At 35.1% G+C, this 26020-nt stretch overlaps 2 protein-coding genes and 1 long non-coding RNA gene across 3 annotated transcripts; 1 reads left to right on the forward strand and 2 right to left on the reverse strand.

Annotated features, from left to right (window-relative positions):
* Positions 1 to 9292: 9292 nt before the first annotated feature.
* On the reverse strand, positions 9293 to 11253 carry LOC127801003 (uncharacterized). The gene is made up of 3 exons (XR_008022921.1): positions 11028 to 11253; positions 9876 to 10033; positions 9293 to 9800 (listed from the first exon to the last, which is right to left on the reverse strand). It is a non-coding gene; the product is annotated as an uncharacterized LOC127801003 (long non-coding RNA).
* Positions 11254 to 11483: 230 nt separating this feature from the next.
* On the reverse strand, positions 11484 to 15100 carry LOC127801001 (ankyrin repeat-containing protein BDA1-like). The gene is made up of 2 exons (XM_052335740.1): positions 14372 to 15100; positions 11484 to 12952 (listed from the first exon to the last, which is right to left on the reverse strand). Exons 1-2 carry the CDS (start codon positions 14954 to 14956, stop codon positions 12206 to 12208), a joined length of 1332 nt encoding a protein of 443 aa, XP_052191700.1. The 5' UTR covers positions 14957 to 15100; the 3' UTR covers positions 11484 to 12205.
* Positions 15101 to 15523: 423 nt separating this feature from the next.
* On the forward strand, positions 15524 to 25159 carry LOC127802878 (ankyrin repeat-containing protein BDA1-like). Its single transcript, XM_052338954.1, has 3 exons — positions 15524 to 16033; positions 22288 to 23162; positions 23303 to 25159. The coding sequence occupies exons 2-3, from the start codon at positions 22572 to 22574 to the stop codon at positions 24047 to 24049; spliced, it is 1338 nt and encodes a 445-aa protein (XP_052194914.1). The 5' UTR covers positions 15524 to 16033; positions 22288 to 22571; the 3' UTR covers positions 24050 to 25159.
* The last annotated feature ends 861 nt before the right edge of the window (positions 25160 to 26020 follow it).

Here is a 26020-nt window from a genome sequence, read left to right on the forward strand (position 1 = left end):
ATTATGTAGGAAATTTTTGTTCTTTTATTTTTTTCTTTGGCTTTTGAATCTCTGGGAAGGATAGAATTGATTTGGGCTCCGATACTAAATGGCTTAGGAGCAGATTGAATAGAAGAATTCTCCAATTTTGGTGAGTTTGGGAACCACTATGAAGGAATTTTAGCCTAAAACACCACTTAAGAAGGCTAATCTTAAGATACAGAAACTCATTTGTATCGATATAAATTGATTCAAGAATATGGTGCTAAAAATAGAATTGCGACCCTATTTAAGGGGTGTTTGTTAATCAAGATAAGGGGGAGAAAATTTTAGATATGAGAAGTATTTTGGATGTTTGGTCTTTCTAACGTGTTTGTTAAGCTTATCTGACCATTTTCGAAAAAGGTCTCACGTGACCTCTTATCTCTCCCTTTCAAAATAAATTTATCCGACCTTCTTTCTCGAATAAAATTATCTGGCTCTTTCAAGATAAGGCTTAATTACTTATCTATCCCTTGTAAGATAATTAATACCATTTAATGCATTTTAAATATTTAAATTTATTAAAAAAACTTATTTATTTAACTCTTATAATTAATATTATTTAATATATTTTTAAATTATTATATATTTTGACAATTTTTAAAATTTAAATAATATTATTCATTTCATTAATTTTTAAAATTTAAATTTCTCTCTCTCTCTCTCTCTCTCTCTCTCTCTCTTTTTCTATATATATATATATATTATTAACTAAAATAATTCCTTTCATCATTTTTTAAATTATTTAGATGGAATTATTGTAATTCTAACAATTATTATTTATACTTTTCAAGTTTTTTTAAATTTATTTTTGAACATGAATTTAGAAAATAAAATATTATTTTTTATTTTAATCTTAACTTTTTTGACAATTCATATTAATCATAAAATACTATTTTAATCATAAATTTGGTAATAGGGATATTTTGGTAAAAAAACCCCTTATCTTGGTGCTTATCATATATATTAACAAACACATGAAAAGAAAAAATATAGTTACCAATGGATTCTAAAAAATTTAACAAACAGTCTAATAGAAATATTGGAATGTTTCCCGACCTTATCTTGACTATTCCATATCTTGGTCCAAAAAGAATCCCAATCTTATCTTAATACCACCTTATCTTGCTCATTTAAACAAACGCCCCTTATACTGCAATTGAGAAAGTAAAATATTACATAATAATGTAAGTTGGACAATTAATAAAATATAATATTACATGATAATGAAGAGAAAAATGTCATTGGTACACCTTTGTGTACCGCTTGGACTATATAAATATGTACTAATGATAAAAAAATCTCTCATGAGACGCATAGAGATGTGTGAGACGCACGGCGAGGATATTTTGGTCATAATACCCCCTTATTTTGACCATTTGTGTTTAATAGCTTTGACCCATGTTCTACATCAATCAGGAATACTTGTTGCGTCACTTCAGAGAGCCACAATAGCGCATCAAGAGCATAAAATGTTTTTTTTTAAAGTCGCAATATTTAGAAAAAAATTATAAAATAATTTTTTCACTTAACAATTCCTTAATTATTCACTAAAAAGGTAGTGGGCATTACATAGCTCATCAAGAGCTACATTGAATTAGGATTTAGTGGAAGCCTCACCAACTCTAAGTTTAGGGTTACAATATTGGGTGTTCGATTAATTTTTATTTTAATTATCTTCAATTTGAGTGATTAAGGATATAAGTTAGTAGATCAATAAGTTGGTAAAAATATTCTCTTTATAAGAATTTATCTGAGATGGTGTTATCAAACTATCATCATATTTAAAATTATAGATTGTATAATGTACCATGCATTGTTAAACATCTGATTCAAATTTAAGATTTTAAGTCTTGTTAGAGCAGTATTAGCCATATATATATGGTTTATTATGAAATATTTACTTTTTTTGTTTTTTTTATCTTTTTTTTTTTTTAAAATTAGAAGTGCAGCATTGACCTAACAAATCTCATCAAATAGGGTTAAGATTCGGGATTACTATATACTGTTATAGAATAAAATTTACTAAATTTAAATTAAACAGTTTAAATTATAAGTGTCTTTAACTAAAAAATAAACGAGATTCTAAGAAACGAATGTTTTACTAATAAATATTAAAAATACATAAATCAACAAACGCAAACACCTGCTTAATTATCAAGCAATGCATCCAATCCACCTTATGTTGCAAGTTGCATTCCATTTTTGGGTAAAACTTGTTCCAGCCATTTCCGAGCGAGCTTTCAATGTGCACCCAGCTGGCAACCACCTTTTAAAACATGGCAGAATCCCAACAGAGGGGGGCAAGATGCTTGGCCAGCAATGTAGACATCCCAATTGAAGCACGATAGGTGAACATTAACATAGGCAATGTAGACATCCCAACCTCAGCTGGAAAGGATGCCCATCATCCTCAGTGAGATGAGTAATCACAACACGTGAGAGCATCGCCGATGAATGCGCCAATTACAACCTCAAGCTGGAAAGAATGCCCATCATCCTCGCTGAGATGAGTTATCACAACATGTGAGAGCATCTCCGATGAATACACCAATTAATTTGGCGCAAAAATGTCTCCAATAAATACACTAAAATAGTGTTGGCACAATTTTCAATTACTAAATTTGGTGTTGAGTAAATAGTATAATATCAAATTTGGTGTTATACTATTCATCAACACTAATTTTTTTTTTTTTTTTAACTTTACCCTTCTTTGTATAACTTCAAAACAATTTATTCCCTTTATATCTTTTATCACTTTTATTATATTCATATATTTTAATTAATAATTAAAAATATAAATTAAATTATTATAAAAAATATATACCGATAAAAATATTTTATTAAGATCTATAAAATGAGTATAATATTGAATATATTTTAAAATATTTAATATATTTTATAAATACCATGTTAATATAAAATGAAATATTTTTGTTTATGTATATGAATTGTTTTATTTTAATAATTACTTAATAGAAAGAAAATATTCTTAATGCAAAAATTTAATAATATAATAAAATATTAGTTTGATAAAAGAAAATAGTTTCTTTGATTTAAAATATTAGTTGAAAAATGAGATGGATAAATAATTAGGTGGATAAATAATTAGTTTGATAAAAGTTAGGCTAAAATAATTAATTAAAAATTTAGTAAAAAAATTAATTAGAATAACATATTTTGAAAAAAATTTAAAAAAATTATCACTGTAATTTTTTATTTTTTTTATAAAATATGACTAATTATTTTTAATTATATTATAATATTAATTATTAAATATTTATTTATAGAATATCCTTTAAAAATTATCTTTTACACTAATTTGGCGTTACCCATTAAAGACAACACCAAAATGATATTAAAATTTTTGATGTAAACTACTCTTGGACATCGAATTAGCGCTCAATTTAGTGTCTAACGTTGGCGGAGTTGCTCTGAGCATAAAACCCCCATAGTGTTGGCAAACAAACAACAAATAAAGACGGATAATGCTATATGGATGAACGCTCCGACAAATGCATTGACAAACCCAATTTAAATTACAAGTTTACCCTCACATAAAATTACAAGCATACCCTCAATATTTTCAGCCTCCCGCCTCACCCAATTTGGTTTAGGGTTTAGGTCACTCTCTGCTACTCTCTGTCTCGCTCTATCTCTTGGTCGCTCGCCCTCTCTCGCTCGCTAGCTCTCTGTCCTCATCGTCATCGACTGGTCCCCCATTGCTGATAGCTCTCTCTCTCTCTCTCTCTGCTACTCTCTGTCTCGCTTTATCTCTCGGTCGCTCGCCCTCTTTCGCTCGCTAGCTCTCCATCCTCATCGTCACCGATTGGTCCCCCATTGCCGGCAGCTCTCTCTCTGTATTTTTAAAGCCATCCACTTTTTGAAATGTAAAACAAGAAGTATAGTGCAAAGGAATTTATGCTATAATCTTGAAGAGAATGATATGTGGTTTCTCTTAGAGATGTGTTTCATTTCTTTGCAGACGAACGGTGCTTGCATTTCTTTGTTCATTTAGTTTATGGGTTTCTGTGTGTTTTTTCCATCATGAGTTTTGCTGTTGGGGCTAGGGAATATTTTTTTGTGGAATGATCTAGTGATAATGCCTTCTAGCAAGTAGGTGCCTATCGGATTTGTTCTTGGAAATCCGACTTGTTTTTATTTTCCAACAGCAATTACAGCCGATTTTTGGATTCGTTTGATTTTTGAAATAGGCTTGGCCTGATTCAGGGTGTGGTGGATTGAAATAGTGGATTTGAATATGCTTTCTGGAGTAAAGCTGATTGTGAAGTATTTGGAAATCATTTTTCTGGCGTGAAACTCGAGCGATCAGGTAAAGGCTCATGTTGTGTTTTATTTGATTTTGTACTGTTTGATGCTATTGCTATTGAAATTTGAGTGGTTGGCTGGAACTTAACAAAATGAGAGCGACATGGATAATTTGGGCCTTTATTTGACATGCTCTAATTCATTAATTAAGTCAAATGCTGCTTTTTAAAGTTATTGGCTCTAAGTTTGCAACCTTTCTTTTATTGACTTGAGTAGAGTGAATTATGTGGAGCCAATTGATGGGTGGAGAAGGTATATAAGGGTCTATTTGGGCAAAACTTTGATAATGATAGGAGCTCGTGGTAACATTAAGGAAGCAACAATGATTATATTCAGTATTTTGGTCTGAGAAGCAAATATACACACATGTCTGTTTCAAAGTTTATTTATTTATTTTTGTTTATCACTTGAATTTACAAATTTAGTAGATTTTATCTAATGTCACTCATCATATGCTTTCTAGTTCAATTTATTTTGTCTCAACCTTAATTTCTCCACTGTGTATTCATCATTGCCCACTATTAACTGTTGTTCTAAGAAGATTTTAAACACTTGATATAGTCGATCTCTTTCTGCTTTGTCTGATGCCTATTTGTATCCTAAGGAAGATTTTAAACACTTGATATAATTGATCTCTTTCTGTTGTTCTAAGAGGATTTTTTATATTTATGCAGTCTTTAAAATTGTGCAGGGCGTTTGCATATTTGAAGTGGCAATCAATTTTCTTTTAGAAGCCAAAGAAAACCAACAATGAGTGATATAGGTATGTTTGATTTTTTTAGGTATAATCTAATATGATAACATATGTAACATTATGTTCGCATATGATTTTTTTTTTCTTTTTTGAAGAAGGAAATCATATTGTGCTTGCGGAATCATTGGAAGATAATGAGGAAACTTTTGTTAATAATGATGAAATTACCAAAGATAATGAGTGTCTTGCATTAAACGACTCACTGCCAGAAGAAGACAATGATCTTATCCCTAAGGTTGGAATAAAGTTCAATGAGGAGAAAGACATTTTTGAATTTTACAAAAGATATGCGTCCCATGTGGGTTTTCCTGTTAAAAGAAGAAGTTCGAGGAAGGGTGATGACGGGGTACTAAGATATGTGGGATATGCATGTAGCTGAGAAGTCAAGAAATATTATAGCTAGCACCTCTTTGAAGCCTCAACCAACTGTTCAGTTAGGGTGTAAAGCTAGGATATTAGCATGTTCAGATGTTTTAGGAACATGGCGAATAACCATTGTCCATCTTGAGCATAACCATAAAACAAGTCCAACCAAATCTAGGTTATATCGATGCAACAGACAATTAAGTGAACATGTGAGCGGTAGCTTGAAGTTAATGATATAGCTGGAATTCTATTACACAAAAGTTATAACTCAGCTGTTGTTAAAGCTAGTAGATATGAGAACCTGACGTTTGTGGAAAAGGATTGCAGAAATTACATTGATCAGGTGAGAAGGTTAAGACTTGGGGAAGGAGATGCTGCTGCTATACAAGCATACTTTTCGAAGATGCAAGCTTTTTGTCCGGGTTTTTACTTTAGTGTGGATTTAGATGAAGAGGGCTGATTGAAGAACGTCTTTTGGGTTGATAATAGGTGTAGACAAGCATTCAAGGAATTCGGCGATGTTGTCACATTTGACACCACATACCTGACCAATAGGTACGACATGCCATTTGCTCCATTTGTTGGTGTAAATCACCACGGACAATCAACACTGCTTGGATGTGGTATAATTTTCAATGAGGACACCAGGACTTTCATATGGCTATTTAGGACATGGCTTGAGTGTATGGAAGATCAGGCTCCTGCAGGAATAATTATTGATCAAGATAGGGCCATGCAAAATGCTATTGAAATTGTCTTCCCTAACACGAAATATAGATGGTGTCTATGGCATATATTAAAAAAGTTGCCTGAAAAGTTTGTGAACCATAACTGTAAGGCACATATTCTTTCGGGCATACATGACGCGGTGTATGAATCACAGAGTCCTGATGAATTCGAGCAGGCCTGGAATTCAATGATTGTGAAATATGCACTACAATACAATGATTGGTTGTCTGGACTTTATAAAGAAAGAGGTCGATGGGTCCCATGTTTCGTGAAAACCAGTTTTTGGGTAGGGATGTCAACAACGCAGCGGAGTGAGGGTATGAACGCATTCTTTGATGGATATGTACACTCGAAAATCTCGTTGAAGCAATTTGTTGAACAATATGAGCGGGCAATGAGGTGTAAAGTTGAGAAGGAGTTTCAGGCTGACGTAAGGTCATTTTCTCAGATGGTCCCATGTGCATCGAGGTATGCCTTCGAGAAACAATTTCAAGAAGTATAGACAATCGCAAAATTCAAGGAGTTTCAAGAAGAGTTAACTGGGAAGATGTATTGCTTGATTGTGTCTATTGAAGAGGGACTGCTGGGTATGAGGTATGAGGTGCGAGAAGATATCATAATTGATGAAAGAATGAAGGAGAAAAAATTTTCGGTTCTTTTTGAGAAAGAAAGATGTGATATTGTTTGCAGTTGTCACATGTTTGAGTTTAAGGGAATAATTTACAGACATGCAAGCACAGTATTGATCCAAAATGGTGTCAGATTAATTCTTGAGAGATATATCTTACAGCGATGGAGGAGAGATGCCAGTAGATCTTACATGAGGGTTAAGATCAATTACAACGGTTGGATTAGTACGCCTAGTCAGTTAAGATACGATCAACTGTGCAGTTCATTTGGTAAGGTAGCAGACTTGGTAGCAAAAGACGAAGAACAGACCCTGGTAACTATGGAGTGGATCCAATCTCAATTGAATGTATTGAACAGATCAAATGAAAATCCAAGCTATGGGAGTAATATATATGCTCAACACAATGTGCAAGAACAAGTTCATAATTGTGGAGAGGCAGCGACAGCTTCAAGCAAGCAAATAATGGATCCAATATGCTTACAGAGAAAGGGAGCCCCTAGGAAGCTTTGTAAGAAGGGCCCATTGGAAACACGTAGCAAGAAAGCGAAGGTATGTTTTTATGTATTTTTACTTACATCAAAGAAAGATGTTGTGCTCGAATTCTCAATTGTAATGGCAGTTACTTCATTTGATGTCTAGGTAGGATCCTCAAAATCAAACCAAGGCAATGCCCCGAGTCAAAATATTATCAAAGATGCTCAAGCATTCAATCGTGCTTTTTCACAATCACAAGATGCACAGAATCAGGTGTTTCCACCAATCACCCACTCACAACAATTGATGGTAAGTAGTTAGATAAGATTTGGGTAATAATATAACTTGGATTTAAAAAAATTTTGCAATGTCTTTTAGGTTGATATGCATGCATCTTTTTACAGCTAATATCTTGGAATGCTGCTCACAGAGTGCCTACCTTTCGCACGAGTCATCCCTGTATGCCAATGTACCTGCCCCACCAACAGCCCAATGACAACCCATCAGATCTTGGAGATCATTGTATGTCCCTAAAACTTATCTCTTTTCTACGTATCATCTTTATGTATACAGGCGCTAATATTTAGTTTTTAATTCTCCATTTACTCATTATACATACGCTTTGGCCTTTGTTCATGATTTCTATTTTGCATAATTCATCATAATTCTCCTGACACATTTTCTTGTGTTTTTGTTGATTCAGGAGTACTGTCATTTTCAAGAGTTTTGAATTTTGCAATTATCCTGTATTGAGGTCTTCAAGACTTCAACTCATTCTAATGATTGTGTAATATGCTTTTGCCTCTCAAGAAACAATTGTCTTACTGTTAGTTCTATATTTGGTGCGATTTCTTTTGTGGTATATTATTGTTAAACAAATTGAAGGAGGAATAATGACCAACATTGCCTGACTTTGCTTTGTCCTTGAAACCTGAAGAGTATCAACTTCCTCAAGTGCATGTCTCTTGGGATGATGAGAACGTAAACAAAGTGCAATATGGCTCGGACAAACCCAAGAATGATAGAACATAAGGCACGGTTGCTTGTGTTCTTCCAGGGCTAAGAAGATTGGCTTTTTGATTGGGAGATTTGTGAATCACCTGTAAAAGAGTTGTGTACAGGTCCCAGTTGTGTGTGGACTGACACTCTAGGAAATGAGACATTTGTATCTTTCATTTCTTAAATAATGATCATTAAGTGGGAGTGAGTTAAATTGTTCATTTGTTTGAGTGGATCACGTCTATGTAAAATTGACTATTACATGAAATGACAAATTATCTCTGAAGCATCTTTGTTTTAATTTGCCTTTGATGCATCTTTTATTTCTACCTTGGTAGTTCATCAATGGCTCCAAATCAAAAGCTTTTTGTTGAGGAGGAATCATAGCAGCGAAGTCAAGTTCCCTAGCAAGTCACCTAGAAAAGTGTTGGGAGAATCAAATTGAAGCTGACTCCAAATCAAAAGCTTGACCACTGGCTCTCTCCCACTCTTATCATAATCTAACAAAATATAGAATGCATGATATTACAAGGCTATAAAAAAAAAAAAAAAATAGAAGCTGGTAAAAATAAAAAACACTTCATACAATACATAGTAATGTATTTTCCATACACAATGGCCCCATGCCGCCACATTTTCTTTTCTCAAAGAGAGAAATCATGTTATGGACTAGAAGACACCATCTTTCAACTATACATTCGGCAACTGAAAAATAGTTTGCCATACACTCAGTGGTAGGTAATGACTGATACAGATAGTTTGTGGGCATTTAAAGCTGAGTTTACAACAAAGACATGTCTATGTATGTGTAACGAATTTAATTCGTGGCTGCTCTTGATTGGATCATGCTTTTTTCAATGACAATGGTCCAATCCAAGTGGGAAGATGATGATATTATGTAACACTGGAAACAAGGATATTTGTACAAAATTATAGGACATGGATGGAGATGCAAAAAGTGAAGCACTTATGGCCATCCAATATGTAAAACCAACTTCAACATGCCATTTCACAATTAAAGCCATAAGTGAACCACAAAGCAAACAATAGAGAAAAAAATAACTAAAGCAAACACTTAAAAGCTAAACAATCCCATAACAAACAAAGTTTTGCCAACATAGACAGTATTTTACACTAAACCCAAATACCTAAATCTACTACCGTCATTTTCCGTTACCAATACAATTCACAAAAAATAACTAAATCCTAACACTATTAAAACCCTAACAAACTTCATTTTCAATTGAAGCTTTATTTTCAATTGAAGGTTCTCTTCCATTATATATCTATAGTCTTTTTGAAGTTTCAATATCTTTTGTTTTCTCCTTAAAGCTTTTTCTTCAAAAGCCCTCACTTGTTCTTAAAGTAATCTCTCATTTGCTTTTTTTTTTTTTCTGTCTTGTTCCGTTCTAAAATATCCAACAAAACACCACATAATGTTTTCTCACGATTGGTTTGTTCATCGTCGATCCATTGAAACCATTTGCAATCATCATCCTATTCACCAGACCATCCAACAATCAATCTTAAGAAAATCATTAACAATTATTTAATTTATAAGATAAACATTACCTTCCAGAATCGACATCGCAAGAATCTTTTTCCAGGATTAGATTTAGTCCATGAAGTATAGCTCCGAACTGGCACACCATGCTCACACATGACTCCTTGATGCGAGGTTGAAGAGTTGATTGAAATTTCACCCATTTCTAAATCAGACGCCATCTTAACTAAAATAATTAAATTTGAAATAGATTATTTTTTGAAATGGTTGTACTTGAAATTGAATGTTTCATCACTGTTAATATTCTTCCATTTATATAGTAAAAAGTATGTAAAAAACATGAATAAACAGTACAAATTGTTACACTATTAAGGATGTCAAACAATTACTGTGAGTGGCTCATATTATGAGTGAAACTCTACTATTAATTATCATTTGTGATTTGCCTTAGATTATGAAGTCTATAATTGAAGTATCAATCCTAGTTCAATTAAGATAAGCCTACCATATAAATATTTACTCTGTTTCTTGAAATTCAATTTTACCACCTATTTGATTCTACCAAACTATCTAGAAACGGTTGAAAAGATTTGGAGACGTTTAAAAGGACAAGGAAGTAGGTTTGGTTTTTAATGGGAAGTCATATGGGAATTATTTGGTGGTTAGATTTTGGAAACATCATTTGATATCCTATGTTTTGTTCACATTATGATAACCTCTTATGGTTTTATATATGCATCCTAATTGCCATAAATAAACAAACAAAGAGAGTAGTGCTGTTGCTCCATTAATTCAGCTACTACTATTTTTTTAATTCATCTCCATGTCAGGAGACAAACCAAGTTTCATCGTTGTATGAAAATAATGGTGTTCTATTGCAAGCATAAGAAAGAAAATGAAAGACGATAATAGTGGGGTTTTAGCTTTATCAAGCCAGTTTTTGTTGTATTTCTCAAAGAACACATATGAAAATGATAACGAAATCGGACCAACCTTGCTTCAATAAACCCTAGGGGAAGCAAGAGGTCCTTCAAGCCTGAATTCATGCATCACCCAATCAGTCTTTCTTCCCTTGGGAGCCCTCCCTTGGTATAAATATTACCATTGAATAGACATTTAGGGATGACTGGATATGTAGTCAATATCCTATCTAGGAAAACAACTTCTGCATAAAATTGCTCCTCTAAACATACAAAAATACATAAAACATAAAAAAATACCAATCTTGTTTTCAAAGCTCGTTGAGGGGCGTCCGATTCACTTCCCACTCGGGTTCTTACTTCGACCAGAAATTTCAAAGCTCGGCCAAAGTGGTAGGGGGAGATGAAGCTAGTGGAGTGGGGGCGTCCGATCTATATTATTAGATAGTATTTTGGATGCGTAAGAGAGAGCGAGCGAGAGATCGAAACAGAGAGTAAAAAGATCGCGACCTAAACCCTAAATCAGAGAGAAAGAGAGAGAGTCGTTGACAATGGGGGAACAACCCGTGACGGTGAGGACGGAGAGCGAGCAAGAGAGAGAGAGAGACAAAGTCGTCGACAATGAGGGGTGAGGACGGAGATGGAGCGAACGAGATAGAGAGAGACAGACAGAGACAGAGTTGTCGGCAATGGGGGATGAGGATGGAGGGCGAGAGAGAGAGAGAGAGAGAGAGAGAGAGTCATCGGCAATAGGGGATGAGGATGGAGAGAGTAAAACAGAGCGACCAAAATCCTAATTTTCAAATTGAGCAAGGATAGAGGATGAAGATTAACTCAAAATTGAAACCTAATTTATCGCGATATTTTAGTCTCAAAATATCGCGATAAATTGAGTTTGTCAATGCGTTTGTTGGAGCGTTCGTACGTATAGCATTATCCAATAAAGACGGCCTAGGATCAGAGATTCATGACCCAAAAGTTCTGATGAGACCACTTGTCTTTCCATTACTGAACACACCCCACCACGCGTTGCCACAATTAGCAGTGTGCATGTTTACTGTTCAGTGCTTCGCTTGGTGAATCTCTCTCTTGACTTCTGATGAGTTTGGAGTGTTTGAAAAGCTTTGGAATAAAAGGAATCTAGGGAGGGTGAACAAATTAAGATGAATCTCCATCCCAAAGTTGAAAAAGAAAGAGAGCATACGTACTAGTAAGAATTAAGTGAAGTATTTCATGATAAAAAAAAAAAACAAAAAGAAGCATTGGGCAGATTGGAGAAGAAAATTGTTCTTTGTTCTTGATTAATCTCACACATGAAAATAACTTAAAATGCTCTTTATATAGTGTGAACGTTTAATTTTAGCCGACTCTAATTCGTTTGGACCGCGGTAAGTGAATCTGAAATATCAAGTAAAAAAAAACAAAGATCCCAGATATCAATAAACACAAGCTATTTTGCGTCCGTTCCTGGCCTTCAATTACCCAGCATTATTTTGCGTCCAACGCCGCTCCTCACGGCGTTGTCTCAGCCATTTCCAAACTTTGAATGCCCACTCTGGCAACAGTCTCATGCTGGCTGACAGAAAGATGGCGAAAAGCAGAACGTAAGAAGGGACAGATTCTTTCTTGGCAAGTTTGGCAACTAAAGAACCATAAAGAAACGACACACAAAAGGAGGACACAAGAAGCTCCCGTCGGAAAACAAGTCGACGAGTGACCAGCTCTATGGTTGTAAATGCCGCGGTGTGCACCAGAGTGTTAAAAAACAAAAACAGCGTCGACGCTGAAAGGTTAACGATGATTCCTATTATCGTGGTCATCGTCGCGGGGCTGTGTGCAGGGTTCCTGTTGATGGTGTTTCCCGAGGTCGTGTTAGGGGTGGTGGTGGTGTTTCCCGAGGTCGACGTCGATGAGTTGCCAACGCTCGAATCGGTACTAAATATGTACTGAGGAGGATCGATGACTCCTTGAAAAGTGATAGTGACGAACAGTACAGCCACTACTAGCAGCAAGTTTTGTACTTGGGTTCCCAACGGGGACTCAACAGGCGACTTAGACGCAACTGCGCTGGCGGATTTGAGATCATTTCTGAGCCCAACTTCTGCTGGAGTGGGTTTCTTGATGTCGTTCAATATATTGACTGCTGTCAACCCTCTTGAATTTTGGGCGTTCACATCCACCTTCACACCCGTGGAGTTGCTTCTATCCAATAATAATTTTATGACCTGCATGTATATATGCATACATAAGAATTAGCAAATACTACTTACTGCTACAAGTCCAACCGATGGTTACACACACACACACACATATATATATACTGAGGAACTTAATTTCATGACTATACTCAATGATGCATTAATATTAGTTTTAGGAATCTTAAATTTTACTTTTAACTCGCTAGAACTTTAAGGCAAAGGAGGATGCAACATATATTGCAAGTAACACGATGAAAATTAGAGTGTGTTTGATTGCATATATTTATCATAAAAAATGTGTAATTATTATATATATTTTTTATCAAAACAATCAAATACTCTTAACTTTTTTATGGAAAAGTTATCTATGGTACAAGTATTTAAAGATTCTTTCCGTAAAATTTATTTTTTAAAGGGTGGAGTAATTTTTATTTTTTAGATAAATTTTAGGTAATACAATCAAACACATATTTATTTATTTATTTTTAAAAAAATGATAAAAATTAACTCAAGCGTATTATCTAACTGATATTTTTCACCATGGCAGGGACCTAAAAATTAAGGTGAAACTTTAATTTCTTACAATCCGCCTTATATATAGCATTTTTGTAATCTTAATCCTATGCCAATATATGGTATATATATATATAGAGAGAGAGAGGAAAGGTTTTTCGGTATGCCGTGGGAAAAAGCAAACATATATATATCTGCAAATATTAACTAATGTATTTTGTGTCTATTTAAGGGGTAATCTGGAAATCAGGGGGTGGCAAATATTAACTAATGTAGCAGCTCATATAAATATAAACTTACTTCATCCCACCTTCAAACGGACAAGACAGATTGCCTCCCAAGGTGGAAGATCAATCCAACGTTGCCAAGTCATAAATAAGTTCTCATTATTTTGAAAATTATTTTTCTTAGACTTAACTAGAAATGAAAATGTATATCTAACAGGCAGATCTAAGAGTAAATATGAGAGAGGGCTGATCCGAGATTCATAAAGCAAATATGAGAGAGGGCTGATCCCAGATTCATAAGCCGTTTCAGCCCTCCTCCCCCAAATACCCCCCGGATCTAAGAGCAAATATGAGGAAGGACTGATCCCAGATTCATAAATTGTTTCAGCCCTCCTCCCCCCCAAAAAAAAATAAAATTCCGCCCTGATATCTGGTGATCTAGTACGAGAATAGTGTGTTTCTACCTCTTTTTTCAACGGGTTATCCACTAAAATAGAACAGAAGAGAAATTCATGTTAGCTAGAACACAAATTAAAAGAGGATAATTGTCTCCATCTCAATTCAATGTTATACCCAATCACGGGCACATCAATATTAAATAATAAATTGTGGATATTTAGATATTAATAATTTGAACTAGCTGATACGTAGATATATATATATATATATATATAATGGGAAAGAAGCTTGGTAGGGCAAGGAATACTTCAAGCTGCTTTGTTGAGGCTGCAAGGTGCAAAACAGTGTTTTCTTCACAATCTCCACGATTTATGATAGCTTCCTCTCCCGACCTTAGAAGCCAGTCGACTAGGGCACGAAATGCTTCAAACTGGCCGCTTTTCACCGCAAGGTGAAGTGCAGTTTCCCCTTTTGCTGTCACATCTTTGATGGACTCTGAGCAAACATAGACCAACACGTCTATGACTTCAACTCTGCCATGGACAGCAGCATGGTGAAGAGCCGTTCTTTTATCTTTGCCTTTGAGCCGACACATTTCAGCGTCATTCTTGACAAGCTCTCTCACTATCTCCACGTTTCCATTCACTGCAGCTATGTCCAGTGGCCTGAGACCATCGCTGTTCAATTCTTTCGCCAGTTCAGCCCTGTGTCTCACGAGTTCTCGCACAAAGTTGAGTCTGCCTGCTCGTGTAGCAACACATAACAGAGGTTCTGGAGGTGGTAAAAGTGAGATATCCGTGAGGATGAATGGATTTTCTTGAAGCAATTGGTGCAGGACTTGAAGATTGCCTGCATTAATTGCTTCAACCAAAGTCTGATAACAAGCATCCATTCTTATGTGTATGTATGTATATAGCTTTTCGACCTGCAACTAACTAGCTTGTTAGGATAAGTACTTGATATTGAAAGGCTATATATATAAGAGCAAAGAAGGATATATCTCCTACGCAAGTCACGAAGAGCTTTAATCATTTCTTGATTTGGGTTTGCTGTATATGCACGTGGAAGCCTCCTGACCATATATAGTTGAGGATTGAAGGATATATCTCCTATGCAAGTCAAGTCAAGAAGAGCTATAAATGTTGGCTTTAATTTTGGCAGTTCAAAGTGGAGCCCTTGGTTGTTGGGAAGAAAATTTGTGATCCGCACAGACCAAAAAAGTCTCAAACATTTGTGATTTAAAATTTTTTTACAAGACCCCATTAGAGTTGATTACGTGAAGCTGATGTGATAAATATAAAAATTTACATATTAATTATGCAATGAAAACTAGTGAGATGTTGCCGTGTGTTAATGCAAAATCCCATAAACCCCCCTTCTCTCTTTCTCTTTGTATTTACCTTCTTATTCGTGACTTCTGCTCGCCTTCTTATTGACGAAGACAACCCATTGTCATTGCCTTTACAGTCGTTGCCGCCATCAATACCTCCATTGTTGTTCTTTGTCGCCATCAACACCTTCATCATCGTTCGCCACTGTTGCAGCTGTCGTCGCTCCTGCCATTAATGCCGCCATTGCCATTCGCCTCCGACTAGTTCACCATCAACGCTTCCAATTAATCGCTTAATCATCGTCGCCTCCGACTACTTTGCCACTCATTGCTTCGCTGTCGCTGCCACCTCTACCTCTGGTCACTCGTTGTTTCGCATTGTCACAGACTGATTCACCTTTGGTGAACACTATTTCCCTCTCTTCTTTCCTTCTCTTTTATCCCTCTCTTCCATGCAACAAGATTGTAGCCGTCGCCGCTGCCACCTTCACCAAACCCTCCACCTTCTTCGCTCTTTCGCTGTGTCGACCATCTCTGATGCTTCCCTCAATCCAGCCAGTCACTGCTGCTTCACCCGATGCCTTTGGCTACCATTTCTACGCTCTTTCACCTCAAGTCACTGCTGCTGCAAATAGGGAGGTACCATTTTTTTGCTCTATTAATTTTTTGTTTAGGATTAACATTTAATTTTTTATTATGAAAAATGATACCAGTTTTTCGGTTTAAGCTAATCAAACCCAAAAGTTAAGGTTTACATTAAAACCAATTGCAAATCAAAATAGGATGTAGAAGAAAGCGATTATTGCAACATTAGGGATGGATTGGGTATGTAGAGATCCAGGGGGATTGGAATCAAAATATGGTAAGCTTAAATTTTTGTTTCCTTCTTCATGGTTTGAAATTGATTTATGTACATTAAATTGTTTATTGAGTGGTTGGTGTAGTTAGATACACATGATAAATAAGGGTAGTAACTAGAAAATGTATAAAGTGATTGAATATGTTATTTAATCAACCGAATTAATGTGATTTTTATAGTTAATACATGTATGACATTGTTAGTTTTGTAATTTGAGTGAAATTTAACCTATTTGATTGTTTTACATCATAGACACATACTTAGAGTACTTCATAATTGTCATGCATCATGGTGGAAAGCATTGCATCACGGGGCATAGAGGAGGAAAAGTTATTTTTTTTTAAACTTTTGTTGTGCTGATTAAACTATTAATATTAGAAAATCAAAGAATGGTTAAACTGAGTGGTATCATTGAGGAAGTAGAAACCTTTTAGCAAAAACCAAACAACATATACAGTGAGGGTTTCTATAGATTAGCCTCTGATAGTGTGTTTGGATATGGGATTCAGTGTGGATAGTTTGAAAAAGATGAATGTGTATGTTAAAAGCATTGATGATATGACTAAGTGTAACACCCTGTTTTATCGGTGTTAAAAAATAAGATAAAAATTTTAAGAGTGCCCTTCGAGTAGAGGTGTCAAAAGGGCCGGGCGACCTGCGAGCCGCCCGGCCCAGCTTGTGATGGGTCGGGCTGGGCCAAAGAAATTGGGCCCACGGCCCGGCCCGTGGCCCTTATGGGCCGGGCCCATGAGGCCTTTACTCATTTTTTTTTAATTTTGTTATTTTTTAGTAATTATTGATATTAGATATTAAAAAATTTAATTTCGCAATATACATAAATGATAACCATCAATTTATTTAAAATTTTTAAGTTAATTTTTTTATATATTTAAATTATAAATAAACATTCTCCTTTTTATATGTAAATTATTTTTCATATCAATTCACAAGAAAAATTATAAGGCATATAGAATTTTGAAATATAAAATAATGAAATAATATTTAAAACTTAAGAATTAAGATAGAAAATATTTTTAAAAGAAAAAAATTAATTTTTATATATGTATTATTTTGATATTTTTATATGTATATATTATATGTATTATTTTTAAAAAAATTATTTAAAAAAAAGAAAAAAAAGGACCGGGCCCACCGGGCTGGGCCCACTAGGCTCTGTGGGCTAAGGGCCAGGCCCGGCCCTACTTGGCCCCTTTGTAGGGGGGCCGTGGGCCAGGCCGGGCCCTATCTATGGCAAAAGGGCCCAGGCCCGGGCCGGCCCTGGCTCGTTTAAAAAGCCCGTGGGCCGACTCGGGTAGGACCGGGCCGGCCCTTTTGACACCTATACCTTCGAGAGAGGCGGGAAATGAAATAATGGTGTCTTAAGGGAGGGGCATTTTGATAATTTGGATACTGAGCAGTCTGATGGGCCTTAAGGGTAGTTTTGAGAAGTAAAGTAACAAATTGCCAAATCAATGACAGCAAATGCCCTAAGACTTGGATGTCTAGGAAATGGGGCAAGGGATTGTTGAGCGCTTCGAGATGAGACTAATGATGCTGAAAGAAATCAGATTGAGAATAATTTCCGGTACAGCTACTGTATAAATTTAAATTATTGGCTGAACCGAATGTTCATGAGAGCCAATAAGGAAATCACTAGTAAGTTAAAGGGGCCCGAGATGTGGCTTGATTTTATGAATGAGTCAACCTTGAGTCGTTTTTAGGCTGAGAAAAGGTCACATACAGGCGCAGGGATGAAATTGACCTTTATTAAGTAAGCATCGATAATTAATTTTTGATAAATCAAGAATTTATATGGCTTGATGGTATTTAAATTAAAGTGGTAGAGAGTTCAAGTACAATTACAAAATTTTCAAGTGCAAATATAATTTTCTTTAAGTGTAATTAATGGGGATTTTGAGAATTTAATGTGTAATAATTATATACATAATTATAGTTGGGGCCTAACACCATTGGATTCGAAATTATGTTCTCTCACTTGAGAGTGGCCATGAAGCAGGGTCTCGGTCGAATCCAAAGCGAGAGAGAGAGAGAGAGAGAGAGAGAGAAGATGAGATCGGCAGAGGCTAGGAGTCGGCCATGGTAGCAACGACCTGAAGCGATGGAGGTTGGACGATGAAACGATGGAGGTCGACGGAGCTAGCACGCTGGGATTCGTAGAGGCAGCCGACAAGGGCACGACGAGTAGCTACAGGCGGCCATTGGCCGGCCAATGACACCGAGTTGCTGGGACGGTGGTTGTAGCAGCCATAGCCGAAGCAGAGGCCAGCAGCGGCGGACCAAAAGCGACGGTGTCGGAAGCGAAGCGGCTGGTTTGGTGGCTCGTGGTGAGGCGGTCGGAGGTCACGCAGCGGCGACGTTGTTGTGCGCGCACAAGGGGCAGTCGTGAGGAAGAAGAAGAAGGAGCAGTGCGCGTGCAGGAGGAAGAAGAAAGGAACAAGAAAAAGAAAGAAAAGAAAAAAAAAATATAAAGAAAAATATGGAAAAATGAGGAAAAATAGCTAGAAAATTGGAAAAGAATTATGGAAAGTATTTTGAGGCTCGAGGAGCGTACTGAAAGCTGGAAAATGGGGTTTTGAGCTCGAGGTAGCGTCCCATGAAGAGATGCCAGTGTGAGCGTTTGACCAAATTTCTCTTTCAGATTTGATGAGGTAAAATAATTAAATTTCTTGCAAGTTATTGCATTATGTGAGATGTTGTAAAATAATATAATGTAGAATAATTATTGGTTGAATTAAACCCTCGGTTGGGGTTGATTGGAAGTTGTTGTCGGGTGATTTTGCAGTGTATGGTAAAAATGAAGACATTGGTTTAATGTCAGATGTTGATATATATTAAATTTCTTATAGAATTTAATATTTATATATTTAAATATTTATAAAATAAATAAATAAATAAATAAAAATTAAGTTTAGCGACAGATTGAAAGTTTCGTCTCTATATCAGCGATGAACTAGGACAATCCGTCACTAAATTTATTTATTTATTTTTTGTTATTTGATTCCGTATTAAATTTTAATTTTTTATTTTTAAAATTTACGACGAAAAAACTTTCTGTCTCTATTTTTTAGCAACAGAAATAGTTTTGCGTCGCTAAAAGTAGTGATAGAATATAAAATCTGTTGCAAAATTTAATTTATTATTATTTTTAATTTAAACTAATATTTTTTTTATTTTAAACTTTAGGGACAGAATTTATTTCCATCTCTAATATTTGCGACGGAAGATAAATTCCGTCGCTAAAATTAACTATAGAAAATAAATTTCGTCTCTATCTAAAAATGTATTTTTTATTTTTTTATTATTAAAACTATTATTAAAATAAATTCCCGTCTCTTGAATTTATTTATTTTTAATATTTTAATTATATAAAAAATAATATAACTTATAAAAATAATATTAATAATTATTTAATTGATAAAAATAATGTATTTTAAATGAAATTTTATTATTAAATAATTTAAATAAAATCTTACTGTAATTATCTAAAATGTGATAATAAAATAATTTAAATTATTGTATTTTAAATTAATATTTATTTAAAAATTAATTTGATATATTGAATTATTTATTAATAGTTTGTTATATTAAAAAATTAATTTTTCTATAAATAAAAATTATATTAAACGAAATCTACATAACATTTATAAATTTTTAGGGTTATTTTTGAGTTTCATAAAAAAATTTAAAAAATAAAAATTAAAAACATTCACTGAACTTAGGATTCTCAATTATAAAACAGAACAATACTAATGACAGAACCCATCTGATCAACACAGTGGGTTTCAGATTATTGAATTTCATCTATAACTCAAAGACAAAATTAGAGAGGACAAATGATAAAGAGATATATTTATTTTTTTCTTGATCAACATGAATGTTTTATATATAACATTTATATTAGATAGTGACATATGATATTGTTATCAAGTATAAGCACAATGTCGTCCATATATTGGCTCTATTTGTTGCAGCTTAATTAAAGAAATTATAGCTTATAACTTTTTAGATCATAGCTTTTAAAACTTAAAATAAGTTGTGAACTTGTTTGTTACAACTTTTTAGAAAGATGTAAAAGCTAGGGTACACCAGCTTTGAAAAAGCCAACTTCTACCTCTTCTAAAAGCTAGTAGAAGCTATATATTATAATTCTACAAGTTAAAACAAACAATACATTACCACTTTTTTGAAACTAGAAGTTAAAAATTACAGCTTTTAAGTTACAAAAAACAGGCCCATTATGGTTTTTAAACTTTTTAGCTTAGCAAAAAATTCTCATTTTTATAAAGAGAAAGAGATTGACAAGATAACTCCTACACTCCTTTCTATATAATGTAATCCCTCAATATTTTTTTATTTTTATAATTTCTAAAATTTAAAATAAAGAAAATTTCAATAATATTATGATTTTTAAACTTTTTATTTATTTTTCAAATATAATGTTTGTTTACATTTTGTACACAGTTAATAAATATTACAAATAATTAATTATTATACATTTAATTGATATAGTTAGAATTTAGCAATATTATGATTTTTAATATTAATATATTTATTTAAATTTTATAAATTAATTTTTTAAGATTCATCTCATGGTTAAATGTATATTTAAATATTTATTCCAAATTTAAATATTTATAAATTAATTAAATAAAACAAATAAAAATTAAAAATTAATAGTAGCGACAGAATATTCAATCCGTGGCTATCCGTCGCTAAATTTTAATAATAAAAAATTAAATTTAATTTTTTTTAATTATTTAAACTAATATTAAAATTAAAATTTTATTTTAAAATGTTGCGACGGAAAAAATATTCTGTCGCTAAAAATAGCGACAGAAATAAATTCCGTCGCTATATAAAAATTTAATTTTTATTATTATTAGAATTTAACGACGAAAAATTATTTTCATCGCTATTTTTAGGGACAGATTATTTTTTCCTTCGCAAAAAAATTAATTTTTTTTATTTTTTTTACGACGGAATTTGTTCCGTCGCTAAAATTCGTTTCTAATTCTCAAAAAAAAAAAAAAAATTTCGTAATCCGTCTCAATTTCGTCACGGTTCAATCGCAAAATAGCGAAGGAAATTTTCGTCACTGAAAATCGATTGCTAAATCCCGAATTTCTTATAGTGTGAGAGAGATGAGAGATGGATGGTGGGGATGCGATGGCGGTCCGAGTGGTGGTGTGGGGGTTGGGGCGACGGCGGTTTGCGGCCGGTGGTGGGGGTGAGGCTGTGCGATCGGAAGAGGGAGGGGTGGCGACGGTGCCACTAGAAGAGGGAGGGGCGATGGCGGATCATGGTCGACTGGATGGGGGGGCGACAGCGGTGCTCGTTGCAGTGGCAAGGCAAGGTGGGCCGACGGTGGACGGTGCAACCTGCGGGGATAGGTTTGAAAGAGAGTGGGGGAGAGATATAGTGGATTTGAAAATGGGTGGGTAAAGATGAAAGTGAAAGAGAGAGTGAGAATGAGGGTGAGCTTTGAGTTCTGATACAGAAAGGGAGAGAGTGAGAGTGAGAGTGAGTGAGCATCTGGTAAAAGAGGAGCTGAGATCTGGTGTCCCCAAAGCCTGTCCCATTTCTTGTCCGCCCAATCAAATGCAGCCACGTCACCTATTTTTAAATAGTATTTTTTTTAAAAAAATTATAAAATCAAATAATAACATATATGTAATCAATATATATGTCATTTATAATTTTTTTATTTGATTTTATAATTTCTTTGAAAAAAAATTACTATTTAAAAATGAGTGATATGGCTGCATTTGATTGGGTGGACAAAGAAGGGATAGGCTTTGGGAACAACATATCTTGCCTCGTGAAAGAGAGAGTGAAACAAATCAAGGGTAAACTGATAATTTTGTTAGAGGATTAATATAGTAATTTTGTTAGAGTTGTCTAAATTTTTGTCTAACTTTACGTTCGAGTAGCATTATTCCCGATTCAAATTGTTTTTGACCCATGACCCAATTCTCTTTGTTCAGCCTATTTAAATCTTTTTTCATCCTTTCAGGTCCATTGTAATTAATGGACGATTGGTGCTGCCTTATTGTCCTCATGGTTGCTATCTTGATCTCCATCAATATCAATCCTCAATCCTCAAATGTATATGGTCAGGAGGCTTCCACGTGCATATACAGCAAACCCAAATCAAGAAATGACTAAAGCTCTTCGTGACTTGCATGGGAGATATATCCTTCATTGCTCTTATATTTATAGCCTTTAAATATTAAGTACTTATCCCAACTAGCTTGTTAGTCGCATATCGAAAAGATATATACATACATACACACAAGAATGGATGCTCGTTATCAGGCTTTGGTTGAAGCAATTAAGGCTGGAGATCTTAAAGTCCTGCGCCAATTGATTCTAGAAAATCCATTCATTCTCACGGATTTCTCACTTTTACCACCTCAAGAACCTCTGTTATGTGTTGCTACATGTGCAGACAAGCTCGACATTAATATTGTGCAAGAACTCGTGAGACACAGGGCTGAACTGGCGAAAGAATTGAACGGCCATGGGCTCAGGCCACCGGACATAGCTTCAAAGAATGGAAACGTGGAGATAGTGAGAGAGCTTGTCAAGAATGACGCTGAAATGTGTCGGCTCAAAGGCAAAGATAAAAGAACGGCTCTTCACCATGCTGCTGTCCATGGCAGAGTTGAAGTCATAGACGTGTTGGTCTATGTTTGCTCAGAGTCCATCAAAGATGTAACAGCAAAAGGGGAAACTGCACTTCACCTTGCGGTGAAAAGCGGCCAGTTTGAAGCATTTCGTGCCTTAGTCGACTGGCTTCTAAGGTCGGGAGAGGAAGCTATCATAAATCAGGGAGATTGTGAAGAAAACACTGTTTTGCACCTTGCAGCCTCAACAAAGCAGCTTGAAGTATTCTCAACAAAGCAGCCTGACACGTGTTATACGTGTGTCTCAATATGACACGATTACGACCCGCTTATACGAATTGCCACCCCTACTTGTAGCAGTAAGTAGTGTTTGCTAATTCTTATGTATGTATATATGTACAGGTCATAGAATTATTATTGGAAATAAGAACCACGGGTGTGAAGGTGGATGTGAACGCCCAGAATTCAAGAGGGTTGACAGCAGTGAATATATTGAACGAAATTAAGAAACCCACTCCAGCAGATGTTGAGCTCAGAAATGATCTCAAATCCGCCAGCGCAGTTGCGTCTAAGTCTCCTGTTGAGTCCCCGTTGGGAACCGAAGTACAAAACTTGCTGCTAGTAGTGGCTGTACTGTTCGTCACTATCACTTTTCAAGGAGTCATCAATCCTCCTCAGTACATATTTAGTACCGATTCGAGCGTTGGCAACTCATCGACGTCGACCTCCGGAAACACCACCACCACCCCTAACACGATCTCGGGAAACACCATCAACACGAACAGTGTAAACAGCCCCGCGACGGTGACCACGATGATTACATTAATAGGAACCGTCGAAAACCATTCAGTGTCGACGCTGTTTTTGTTTTTTAACACTCTGGTGCACACCGCGGCATTTACAACCATAGAGCTGGTCACTCGTCGACTTGTTTTCCGACGGGAGCTTCTTGTGTCCACCTGTTGTGTGTCGGTTATTTATGGTTTTTTAGTGGCCAAACTTGCCGTCAAAGAATCTGTCCCATCTTACCTTCTGTATATAGCCTTCTTTCTGCCAGCCAGCCAGCATGAGACAGTTGCCAGAGTGGGCATTCAAAGTTTGGAAATGGCTGAGACAACGCCGTGTGGAGCGGCGTTGGACGCAAAATAATGCTGGGTAATTGAAGGCCAGGAACGGACGTTGTAATAAATTATGGGACTGTGATGCATCTCCAATTTTGGAGATGGTTTTGTTTCCTTGTGCCATCGTCATTAAGTATAGAAAGCTAGAATTTAAACTAGACGTCTATGGGCATGTGTGTCATGTGCAGGAATTTGAGTTGTTAGAATGTGCAGGAAATTTGAAGAGTTGGAAGTTATGTCAAGTTGAAAAGTCACAAGAGAATCAATTTGTGTCAAGATGAAGAGTCATATGTAATGCTATATAAAGAGCATTTTAAGCTATTTTCATGTGTGAGATTAATCAAAAACAAAGAACAATTTAATTTAATTAATTTCTTCTCCAGTCTGTCCAATTCTTCTTTTGTTTTTTTTTTTTTTGTCATGAAATACTTCACTTAATTCTTACTAGTACGCTCTCTTTCTTTTTCAACTTTGGGATGGAGATTCATCTTAATTTGTTCACCCTCCCTAGATTCCTTTTATTCCAAAGCTTTTCAAACACTCCAAACTCATCAGAAGTCAAGAGAGAGATTCACCAAGCGAAGCACTGAACAGTAAACATGCACGCTGCTAATTGTGGCTACGCGTGGTGGGGTGGTGTTCAGTAATGGAAAAACAAGTGGTCTCATCAGAACTTTTGGGACATGAATCTCTGATCCTAGGCCGTCTTTTTTTGTTTTTCGTTTGCCAACACTATGGGGGTTTTACCCTCACGTGTTGTGATAACTCATCTCACTGAGGATGATGGGCATCCTTTCCAGCTGGAGGTTAGGATGTCTACATTGCCTATGTTAATGTTCACCTATCGTGCTTCAATTGGCAATCTTGCTGGCCAAGCATCTTGCCCCCCTTCTGTTGGGATTAGCCATCATTCTGCCATGTTTTAAAAGGTGGTTGCCAGCTGGGTGCACATTGAAAGCTCGCTCGGAACTGGCTGGAACAAGTTTTACCCAAAAATGGAATGCAACTTGCAACATAAAGTGGATTGGATGCATTGCTTGATAATTAAGCAGGTGTTTATGTTTGCTGATTTATGTATTTTTAATATTTATTAGTAAAACATTCGTTTCTTAGAATCTCGTTTATTTTTTAGTTAAAGACACCTATAATTTAAACTGTTTAATTTAAATTTAGTAAATTTTATTCTATAACAGTACATAGTAATCCCGAATCTTAATCCTATTTGATTTGATGAGATTCGTTAGGTCAATGGTGCAATTCTAATTTAAAAAATAAAGATAAAAAAAACAAAAAAAAAAGTAAAGATTTCATAATAAACCACATATATAAGGCTAATACTGCTCTAACAAGACTTGAAATCTTAAATTTGAATCAGATGTTTAACAATCGTACATTATTATACAATCTATAATTTTAAATATGATAAGTTTGATAACACCATCTCAGATAAATTCTTACAAAAAGAATATTTTTACCAACTTATTGATCTACTAACTTATATCCTTAATCACTCAAATTGAGAATTTTGTAATTTCACTTGAACCTCTACGGTTTTAATTTAAATACCATCAAGCCATATAAATTCTTGATTTATCAAAAATTAATTATCGGTGCTTACTTGATAAAGGTCAATTTCATCTTTGCGCCTGTACGGAACCTTTTCTCATCCTAAACACGACTCAAGGTTGACTCATTCATAAAATCAGGCCACCCCTCGGGCCCCTCCGACTTACCGGTGATTTCACTGTTGGCCCTCACGAACATTCGGTTCAGCAAGCTTATATAGTAGTTGTACCGGAAACTATTCTCGATCTGACTTCTTTCAGCATCATTAGTCTTATCTCGAAGCGCTCGACAATCCCTTGCCCCATTTCCTAGACATCCAAGTCTTAGGGTATTTTCTGTCATTGATTCGACAATTTGTTATTTTACCTCTCAAAACTACCCCTAAGGCCCACCGGAATGCTCAGTATCCAAATTATCAAAATGCCCCTCTCTT

Source organism: Diospyros lotus, chromosome 5, assembly GCF_014633365.1.
Source record: "Diospyros lotus cultivar Yz01 chromosome 5, ASM1463336v1, whole genome shotgun sequence".
NCBI classification, from domain to species: domain Eukaryota; kingdom Viridiplantae; phylum Streptophyta; class Magnoliopsida; order Ericales; family Ebenaceae; genus Diospyros; species Diospyros lotus.